This window comes from Cynocephalus volans, chromosome 10 (assembly GCF_027409185.1).
Source record: "Cynocephalus volans isolate mCynVol1 chromosome 10, mCynVol1.pri, whole genome shotgun sequence".
NCBI classification, from domain to species: domain Eukaryota; kingdom Metazoa; phylum Chordata; class Mammalia; order Dermoptera; family Cynocephalidae; genus Cynocephalus; species Cynocephalus volans.
Window position 1 is genome coordinate 119,355,290 of NC_084469.1, and position 11,179 is coordinate 119,366,468.

Sequence of the window (11,179 nt, forward strand, 5' to 3'; positions counted from 1 at the left end):
AAATCCTTGCTATGTGGATTTGGCCTCAGTTTCTTTTTTAGGTCAACATTTTATCCAAGCAATACTGACTGTGCTCAGCAGCGCCCCTTTACCAGGATGCTCAGCGTTGGGGGTACACAAAGAATGAGGCGGAAACCTAAAGGCAGAAACTGGAGGTGGGAAGAGCAGTAGACGTGACCCTGAAAGTGCTCCCGCCACGCTGGACACGCGCGCTGACGACGTGGGCGAGACTCACGGAGTGAACCTGCGGCACCGTGCAACAAGGACCCTGCGCACCATAGAGACGCGAGACCTCCCGGCTTCCTAGAGAGGCCCGGAAGTGGCTCCAGGAGGCCGGGCAGACAGCTCGGGCGCAGGCGGGGGCGGGAGCTGCCGGGGAGGTCTGGTCGCGCGGTCTGGCGCCTCATCTGTCGCCGCCGTGAACGGGCTGAGGTCGGAGGGTAACCCTTGCCCTGGAACGCGCTCCATGTGGCCGCGCGCGCCGGGGGCCGCTGTGGGCGACAGGTGGCAGCCCCAAGGAGGGGTCGGTAGTGAGGGACGCTGACCCGGGTGGCGGGAAAAATCATCTCCTTTTCAGCTCTCTTTCTGTTTCCAAGGGGCCAGACTCAGCTGGACTTTCTAGAATGTCCCAGTGCATCAAACACTGGCTCGGCTCTCTTTCCTTTTCTCTTTCTTTTTTTCTTTTTTTTTTTTTTTTTTTTTTTTTTTAAGACAGCAGGCCCCAAGCTGGGAGCTTTCAACACCTTCTAGCTAAACTTGATGACTGTCTCTCGTTTTCATCGCACTTGGGGGAAAGATTACCATCTCTCAATGGCAAATCAATACAGGAGGAGCTCAGTTTCCCTGGGCTGGGGTTTCAGGACACGCCTCTGGGTTTGGAGCCATTCCCCGAGGTCTCAGGCCCCTCCTCTGGGCCCTCCCCTAGAGAAGCTTGCTGTTGCCTTTAGACCTATTTTCAGCACCAGCAAGAGGGGAAATGAGAAAAAAGGGCGTGGCTTATGCAAATACAGTGTGGAGGCAAGCTCAGTAGAGAAGGGTTGTATAACCCTGGTAGCTGAGTGACCTTCCACCAGAGGTGGGAGAGCACAGAACATTCTTGAATATGTCTGGTGGGATCACAGATCCTGCTCTATGATAGGGTCTGACCAATGAACATGCTCTAGGAAGAGCCCTACTGAGCATATGCAAGACTAATGTTAAAAAACTGGGAACCACCCCCTTAATTGAATACTCATTAGAGAGAGAAGCTGTAAAAGCAGAATCCCAGGCGAAGGCAGGGTTGCTGCTCATTTTCCTGGAGTCAGGCTGTACCTTGCTGGCTGAGGTGTGTATTCTTTACTTTGTACCAGACTTACGTTCAGCAGGTGGCTGCTCACTCTTTTGAGCCAGCCTGCACTCTGTACTGATCTTTAAGTATGTTTCTTGCTTTTTGTGTTAGATTTGATGTCTGTACTGAACTTAGTTTTGTGTAAACTTGGTGTGGACCCTGCTCAGTCTGTGGAGCTAGGCCGCACTCTCTCCATGGAACCTGTATTTCTTATCTGTTATATTAAACCTGATCTCACTTTCTACTGTGACTCTGCTCTTGAATTCTTTCCTGTGGTGGAGTCAAGAACCTGGTAAGAGGACTGGGCGGGTTGAGGCCAAATATTGGGCCCCTGCAGCCTTGACTCTACCTCTGACATCAGAATGATTCTGGTTTCCCATTTAGAGTGGCAATTTGAGGTTCCCATTTAAAGTGAATATATTTGTTGTAAAAGGTGAGTAACCATTGTACCGCGTATGACAAATTGTGAAAGTGGTAAGGCAGTGACCTGAGAGAGCACCTCATTGCCCCACCCTAGCGGGAGGCGTTATACATTGTAGTTACGAGCCGTACAGACCTGGCTTCAAGCCCTGGAAGCAGCTCAATCTCTTATGACTTGCATAATTTGAGGGCAAGTTTCTTAACCTCTGAGCTGTCTTACTCATCTCTGAAGAGCTTGTGATAATACTAGTTACTATCTCAGAAGATTATCCTAAGGCATAGATGGCAAACCTTGAAAGTGCCCAGACTAGAAAAAATAATAAATGTAGCCGTGGTGGTGGTGGTGATGGTTTTCATTTTCATTTTAGGGAAGCAGAAACAGGATCAGAGAGCTTTAGCAAGTTGCCCAGGGTCACGCAGAGAACTGGTGGAAGAGCCAAGTCTAGGAGTCAGATTTCCAACCTAGGAATGTTAACCTTCATCACCACCTCAGAGAAGAGATGGAGCACCTTCTCCCTTTTCCTCCGGTAACTGGGGGGTCCCCATGAACTTGCAGGATGCATTAACTGTGAAAGCCTGCCTAAGACTCAGGTCAGCATGGGCTCGGTATCCAGCATTTCAGCTCAGGCATTCTGCACAGGCCCAGGGGGTGATGCGGTTAAGGCGTGAGCTTGGGGTCAGATGCACCTTGGTTCCCCTGGGTATGGCTCCCTGCTCTACCATTTGCTAGCCCTAGGACTTAGGGTTAGTCACTTTGTGTCTGCACCTCAGCTTTCTCATCTGTAAAATGGAATTTAACAAATTAGTACTTGTCTCAGAGGGTTGTCATGAGCATCAAGTGAAATAATTCATGGACAGGGTTTAGCACAATGCCTGGCACAGAGTAAGAGCTTGATAAATGTCAGCTGACACTACTTTGATTTGTTGAAGGGGCAAACTGCTGACCTAGTGAGGGAGGAGTACAAGTGTAGTACTCCTTGCAGATGTGGCAGAAAGGGGCATTTGAAGAGCTTGCGAAGTATTCATCCCGTTTAGATTTACTGGGTCTACAATTTGCCAGATATTTCTTATCCCTGCAGATATTGCTGGTCTGTGTTCACAGGGTGCTTATACGGTAGTTTGGGAAACAGATGGGAAATATCAGTTGTAAAATTATTTCATCTCTTTTGTCATCAGCATTGTGAAGAATTGGAAGGATCTTTTGTGCAGCAGATAACTGGGTGAAAGGAGTTTGAGTGGGGAGCTGGACAAGAAGATTTGATACAGCTAAGGTGATGACCCTGAGTTAAAGACAGCTGTCCTGCTGCCTTCAGTTAGTTTCAAGACAGTGGGCATAAATTCTCTTATCTGTGTTGAGAATACTACTCTTCACGCAATGCTGTGCCCCCAGTCTTCTTCCCAAATGTGTTTGGCCTTTTAGGTTTTACCCCTCACGTCCGCTGCATCTGCATCAGGGCTCGTCCCCTTATCGTCTCTAACGGCTTCATCATCTTTATGGCTTTGACTGCTTTGTATTAAACACAAGTAAATCATTTTTAGATCATGCATAGAATTTGAACTGCACCATGTCACCAGCCCTCTAGCTTCAACATATTTTCCAGATCTCAATACAAGAAGAACACAGTTACTTTTTACCTCTGGTCAGTACCTGTGCAGAAATTTAAAACACCTTATCATAGGGTTATACAATCTGTGGGGAGGGCAGGGAGATATTTTTATCTTTCTTAACGTACATATACAAGTCTTTAATTTTTATGAAATCAGTCTTAAATTCTCTCTGTTCCATAGTCTCTGTTGGTCAACGGCTAGTGGCACTTAGATTTCTACATTGCATTATAATATCAGAGGATTAGTTGCATCATCATTTTGAAGTCTCAGGGATCAAGGAACTGTGTGCATAATCTAAGATTCTTATTACTGATCCTTAGCATTTAATTAGGACTTTGCAAATCTGAAGGACTCCCAGCCATCTCTTATTAGTTTCTTCTCATGACTTCCCTGGGAGATGTCAACTTTATTACCCTCACTTTACTTTAGTATTACCTTAGTATTATCAAGAGGTCAGGCAGATTTTCACTTTTTTGTTGTTGTTTTTGTTGTTGTTGTTTATGCCTATTTGTAATTAAGATTCCTTTTCTTCATCATGTTCTTACCTTTAACCTGTATCCACTGAGGTCAGATATGACCCTCCCCACAAAGGAAAGCAATTGCTGAACAAGCCTTCAAGCAGTGGCCACCGTAGACACAGGACTGTGTGTCCAGCCATAGAAGGAATCAGATGGAAACTAATTAATAAAGCAGAAACCATAAAGAATATGAAAATCTGACAGCTGGTTGAAGAAAACCTACTGGCTTAGCGTTCATGAGAATTTCCCGGGGCTTTCTGTGGAATGTGTTTGCTGAGATTTTTATGTGCGGTTGATGTAGGGGATCAGGAAGGGTGGGGGTGGCTCCCAGTGGTAGCCTAAATGGCAAGTTTAATGGCTGGTAACCTGCGAAGGTTTTACCATCCTGATCAGTAGGTTTCACTGCTGTTTGTCCTGCTAAATTATTAATTTTTCCGTACCATTCTCGTCTGAGCTGCCTGGTCAGGTCAGTTATAAAAGTTTTGCCTCAGATCATTCTGGAACTAGTTGGCAGGTGAGGAGTACAGACCTGGTGGGTCCCTGAAGCTTTAATAATCTGAAATTTCACATTGCTGACTGGATCAGTGGGCACATGTAGGGAAAATATAGGAAAATGGTCAGGGCCCCCTCAGATGTTCAGAATCTCCTAGCAATTGATGTAAACATGCATGTGCCCAGGTGTTTCTTGCTTATTGTCTAATGTAAGTATGTATGTGCATCCAGGTGTTCCTGATGAGTTCTCTGACTCACACCCAGGTGTCCAAGGTTATCAGACTTAAGTATAAAGGACGAGTGGCTCTAATCCACAATGCCCCCCACCCCAGGTATGCCTTGGGGGTCAGGGGCACGGGGAGGCTGCTGCTGTTGCTGCCAGGGCCCCTGGGATGCTCTGGGAGGCTGCCAGCACCGCCGCTACCACTACTGGATCTGCTTGAAGGTTGCTGTAAGCTACTGCTGAGGAAGCTGAGGACTGAGCTCATGTTGTCTGCCAATGGCTCCCAGGATCTTTACCAATTACCTAACCTGTGGACCTGCATGTGAGGGGTCTGGTGACCCAGCCAGCCACGTGAGGGTTATAGTGACCCAGCCTGGTGTATGTGGGGTCTGTCACCCACTCTGTACAACAGGTTTGAATGGTCTGTGGACCCTAACCCCAGTCATAGCTTTAGCCCTGGCCATACAATTGGCTACATCAGCAGGATTCCAACAATAGCCCCGACAATACGATTACCCTAGTCCTACAGCACATGAGCAGTGTTTGATCTGTGGTCGTGTAACTTAACTGGAAGGTGTAATCTTAAAAACAAAAAATAATTAGAAATTAGGTTTTTGTGTTGGAAGTTCTTAAATTGGGTTCTGCAGTCCTCGTCCATTTTCTGAATCCCTTACAGTGGAATTCTTGTAGAGATATTAAGAATATCTTAAACTGTTATCTGCATCCTATTAATCAAAATTCTACTAACTGGATGGAACATTTCCAGAACCTGCTGTGTTGGTTAGTGACATCACCTGCCTCAAACTGCACCTGGACGCTGCCCGCTGCCCCTCATTTGCTTGCTCGCCAGCCTCTGCCCTGACCTTAGCTGAGCACACTGGCATTTTGTCCTCTACTGTGACCCTCTAGCCCCGGTCTTCACAAGGCTCATGGCCAACCTGCTCATTCCCCGCTTTCAACCTACAAAGGCTGTGCTACTGTCTACAGGATGGAGTTCTAACAGCCCAGAAGGGCAAGAAAGGCTGTCTTAAGGCGGCCCCAGGCTATCTTTCCACCCTAAAGCACCAGCTACACACTGGGGCTTCAGTTTGCATGGCAGCCACAGCAGACTCACCATATTCGACGCCCAGTACAGCCTTCTCTGTCACTCTTCTGTTACTTGTGACATGCCCTCGGCCTATAATAACTCTCCACCTCTTCTCGTCCTAGCTAAATCCTCTGTGGTCCCTGTCCAGTTCTAAGGCTCACTCTTCCATGACATCCTCCTTGTTCTGCCCTGTCAGAATTAGTCTCCACACCCCACCACAGTGTCCCCCAGCACTTTGTTTATATTTACATTATAATAGTAATCTTGTTTCCACCTTTTTACCTTGTCCTGAAGATATTTGCAAAAGCCTCTCTATATCCTAAGGTCTGGAACGCAGTAGCTCTGTCTCATTAAGCTTTGTAATTTTCATTCCATAACCTGGTACTTTAGGGGAGATATCTTGTAAAAACAGCAACATTAGTTGGCACGCATAACAATGATGTTTAGACACTGCAGGACCCTGCACATTTGTGCCCCTCACAGTTTTACTAAATTGGATGTGTTTTACAGTGTTCAAAATCATCCATAAATTAATTTAACATCCACTGTGTCCTAGTTCTGGTAGGGACATCCCAGTGAAAAAGGCAGAATGCCTCAGTTCTCATGGAACTTACATCTACGGGAAAGAGATTAATAATAAAAAATAGTTTTAGATAGTGAGGCATACTACAAAGAAAACAAAGCAGGGTTAGATAGGGTGATCAGAGAAGCTTCTTTGCAAAAATGACACGTGGGTGTACTTAAACACCAAGGGAGATGTGTCCAGGCAGGGACCTGGTAGAGCAGTGTGTCACAGCAAGGTGAGAACGGCCAGTAGGAATGAGCTCTACATCTTTAAGGAAAGGAAAGGAGGTCTGTGTGGTTGGAGCTTGAGTCTAGATGGCAAAAGAGTGGGAAATTGCAACCAGTTCATGGAGGCAAAGGTAAGAAGTCTGGATTGAAATATCGGCAACGGGTATCCACTGTGTTTGGAAATAGCATTTGTGACAAAGTCATGTGACTACGTTAAATATTAGAATTGACTGCATTGGTTTTTATGGCTTCTCCAAATGGGATTGTTCTGCACTCAGAAAAAAATAGCATCCCAAGGTCGCTGTTAGGTGTTTTGAGGCATGCTGGTGTGTTCATTGTGCAGGTATTTTCTCATAAGCACAACTGTGGCAATTGTTTATTGGAGCCTTTGGAACCCATCAGCTATCCTCCACACCATTTTGCTCAGTTTCCCAATCTTTCTCACTCTGATTCTCTTCCGTGCACCCTCAGGCCACTGAGACAGTCACTTGCTGAACCATGACTTCAGTGTCTCACAACTGATTGTTGTGAATGGTTAGTTTCACTGGCAATCTGACACACTCAGTACAGGCATCCAGAAGAATGCACCAAACTCCTGTGACCCTCTGCTTTTGAGAGACGTGATCATGCTGTGGGGAATGTGCTAGATTAACAGAATCTCCAAACTTTAGAGCTCGAAGAAAAGGAAATTTGAGAAATGACATCTAAGGAGTGCCCATACTATGTCAGGTGTTTTCTTGAGCATCTTTTATACATTATCCCATTCAGTCTTCATAAGCCTTTGAACTTTTTTAAAAAAAAATTTTATTGGAACATACTTGATTGTACATATCTGTGGGGTACAGCACTGAATATCAATACCTGCGTACCATATGGGATGCTCAAATCAGGATAATTAGTATATTCAGTATTACACAATGTAGTCATTTTTTGTGGCCTTTTACCAATTTCTCGCTAACCCCTACCCTCCCCACCTTTCCCACCTCTAGTAGCCTCCGTCCTGTTCTTAACGGCTCCACTTTTTAAAGCAACAGATTCAGTTTGATGAACTGGCCCAAGGTCACACAACTGTCAAGTGGACTCCAATGACCATTCTCTGTCCACCTAAGACTATGTTTTAGTGATAAAGGGTGTGGACCCTTGGAACCAAAGTGCTACTGGGTGTGAATCCAGGAAGCTTGAGAAAGTTTTTACCCCCATGTGTTTTATTTTCCTCAGCTGAAAAAGAGGGTTAACAATAGTACCTTCGATTTCTCTCCTTATGAAGGAGTTGGGTGAACCACTTTGGACTGTTTTGTTTTGTTTTTGAGACAGGGGGGTCTTGGAGCCTTGAGAGGATTTCTGTTGGGGGGAGGGGCAGAAAGGGGAGAAAGGGAAGCAGGACCCCAAAGGCATCGAGCAACTTGAAATACTTGCAGGATTTCCCCTTGAGGGAAGGAGTTCCTATTTAAAGGACTTTCCCCCTATTTTTTAAGAAAAGCTATAGGGTTAATAAAACAGTATTAAACCATGCTGCAGTATGTCATTTTAAACAAAAGGTGTTGGAAGCTTCTTTTAGAGTTCTGTCTTTGACATGCGGGTGCATGGGGGAAAGTGCCTCTCCCTACCAAATTTGAATGAATTCTTTTCAAAAAGGCTCTAATCTTTTCCAAGAATTAACGATAATACCTCATTTTGAAAAATGCTCTCTAGTTTTCAAAGAACTACATTGTACATTATCTTATTTAACATTCACATTGACCTGGTCAGGTAGGCAGGGCAGGTGTTACTGTCCCCATATTACATATCAAGAAATTTGAAGCCCAGGAAGTGAAGAGGGCTGGCTTTTGTCACGTAGCAATGACTAGAATCCCTGCCTTAGCTTTCCATTCTAATGGAACATACCACCTTTTTGTCTTTGTTAACTCTAAATGAGGGAGAGTCATATTTGCATTTGGGTCAGTAACAGTGTTGCGTGCTTATTTCTTATAGGTCCGGTTATCTTTTGACCACCCCAGATGGACTCCAAAACATCTCCAAAGGAAACTGTCCTCATTACGGGAGGAAGTGGCTATTTTGGTTTCCGGTCAGTGCATCTATAAAATACGTCCATGGAATTATTTTATTGACAGTTGTTGAAAAAAGGTTAGCTGTCAACTCTGACATTAATACAGGGTAGACTTCTACTTGTTTGTATAGTCTTAAACCAGAACTTCAGATGTATTCCACCTTAAGAAAAATTCTTCATACAGCCGTTAAATTAGGGAAGGGGCGATTTTTCACATCACCAAAAACAATTTAAAATAATAGCATTTTTCCCCAAGGTTATGTTATTATTCACAAATATTCCAAAGATCGGATAGTGGGTCTTAGAACAAAGAAAAATATACGTAAAATAGATGCCACCATTCTTTGAAAATAAAGCCTCTCCCATAATTTAGGAAGATGAGAGGACTACCATTTTAGAGTACTTGAATATGTGAGTCTTGTACCAATGAACACATAAAGTGAGGGACTCAGGATGAGCCAGGAAGACTTGGCTCAGCCTCAACTTGATTAGTGCCTTATTTTCTACCCTTCTAGGCATGACTCAAGAGTGGCTTGATCTAACTTCCTCTTTCTCTTTCAGCTTAGGCTGTGCCCTGAACCAGAAGGGGGTCCATGTGGTTCTGTTTGACATCCACAGCCCTGCTGAAACCATTCCAGAAGGAATCACGTTTGTGCATGGAGACATCCGCCACCTCTCTGACATAGAGAAAGCCTTCCAAGATGCGGATGTCACCTGCGTGTTCCATATTGCCTCTTATGGTATGTCAGGGCGGGAGCAACTGAATCAAACCCGGATCGAAGAAGTCAACGTAGGGGGCACAGACAATGTCCTCCAGATTTGTCGGAGGAGAGGGGTGCCCAGATTAGTTTACACCAGCACTTCCAATGTGGTCTTTGGAGGTCAAGTTATCAGAAACGGGAATGAATCTCTGCCTTACCTGCCTCTTCACCTCTACCCGGATCACTACTCTCAGACCAAATCCATTGCAGAGAAGAAGGTGCTGGAGGCGAATGGTACAGCCCTGGACAGGGGTGATGGTGTCTTAAGAACCTGCGCTCTGAGGCCTGCTGGAATCTATGGGCCTGGAGAACAAAGGCACCTTCCCAGGATTGTGAACTACGTTGAAAGGGGCCTGTTCCGGTTTGTGTACGGGAATCCCAGGAGCCTGGTTGAGTTTGTCCATGTCGATAACTTGGTGCAGGCTCACATTCTGGCCTCAGAGGCTCTGAAACCTGACAAGGGCCACATTGCCTCCGGGCAGCCCTACTTCATCTCAGACGGCACGCCTGTCAACAACTTTGAGTTCTTCCGGCCTTTGGTGGAGGGCCTGGGCTATACCTTCCCATCCACCCGCCTGCCATTTACCCTCATCTACTGCTTTGCTTTCCTTACAGAGATGACCCATGTCTTTTTGAGTCGACTCCACAACTTCCAGCCCTTTCTCACTTGTGCTGAGGTTTACAAAACTGGTGTCACACATTACTTTAGCTTAGAGAAAGCCAAGAAAGAGCTAGGCTATGAGCCTCAGCCATTTGACCTCCAGGACGTGGTAGAATGGTTTAAAGCCCATGGTCATGGCAGAAGCTCTGGAGCTGGTGATTCAGTGTGTCTTCTTTGGAATGGGCTATTGGTCTTACTGTTGGTTATAGCGGTTCTCACCTGGCTGCCTTCTGTGTTTCTGTCACAATGAAAGTCAGCTAGAATTAAGGATCTGATCACACTTGCTGAGATGATTTTCAAGAAACATGAGTTTTAAAACATATAGTGGGGCTGCCAGTTAGCTCAGGTGGTTAGAGCACAGTCTCATAACACCAAGGTCACAGGTTCAGATCCCCATACCAGCAAGTTGCAAAAAAAAAAAAAAAAAAAATTTAGACTGGACAATGACTTTATGTATAACGCCCCAAAATCACAGGCAACAGAAGAAAAAATAAACAAATAGGATTATATCAAACTGAAAAGCTTCTGCACAGCAAAGGAAACAATCAATAGAACAAAAAGACAACCTACAGAATGGGAGAAAATATTTGCAAAATATGTATCTGACAAGGGATTCATATCCAGAATATACAAAGAGCTCAGACAGCTTTACAGCAAAAAACAAATAATCCAATTTTAAAATGGGCAAAGGAACTGAATAGACATTTCCCAAAGGAAGACATACAAATGGCCAACAGGTATATGAAAAAATGCTCAGCATCACTAATCATCAGGGAAATGCAAATCCAAACCACTCTGAGATATCACCTCACACCAATCAGACTGGCTATTATAAAAAAGACAGAGAATAACAAATGCTGGCGAGGATGTGGAGAGAGAGGAACCCTCCTGCACTGTTGGTGGGGCTGCAATTAGTACAACCATTATGGAGAAGTGTATGGAGGTTCCTTAAATAACTACAGATAGAACTGCCATATGATCCAGCAATCCCACTCCTGGGGATATATCCAGAGGACTGGAAAACATCAGGTCGAAGGTGTACTTGCCCTTCTGTATTTATTGCAGCTCTATTTACAATAGCCAAGACATGGAACCAACTTAAATGTCTATCAATGGATGAGTGGATAAGGAAATTGTGGTATATATACACAGTGGAATACTACTCAGCCATAAAAAAGAATGAGATTCTACCATTTGCAACAGCATGGATGAGCCTGGAGAAAATTATCCTAAGTGACACAAC

The 11,179-nt window shown here is 44.9% G+C and overlaps 1 protein-coding gene across 1 annotated transcript; it reads left to right on the top strand.

Annotated features, from left to right (window-relative positions):
* Positions 1-429: 429 nt before the first annotated feature.
* LOC134387701 (short-chain dehydrogenase/reductase family 42E member 1) lies at positions 430-10,186 on the top strand. The gene is made up of 3 exons (XM_063110096.1): positions 430-523; positions 8,439-8,532; positions 9,076-10,186. The coding sequence occupies exons 2-3, from the start codon at positions 8,465-8,467 to the stop codon at positions 10,184-10,186; spliced, it is 1,179 nt and encodes a 392-aa protein (XP_062966166.1). The 5' UTR covers positions 430-523; positions 8,439-8,464.
* Positions 10,187-11,179: the final 993 nt, after the last annotated feature.

Bases quoted from the DNA above. Each gene is read 5' to 3' on its own strand.
- LOC134387701 (XM_063110096.1), top strand. From the start codon at position 8,465: ATGGACTCCAAAACATCTCCAAAGGAAACTGTCCTCATTACGGGAGGA. The intron at 8,533-9,075 runs GTCAGTGCATCT...TTTCTCTTTCAG, and splicing joins AGTGGCTATTTTGGTTTCCG to CTTAGGCTGTGCCCTGAACC.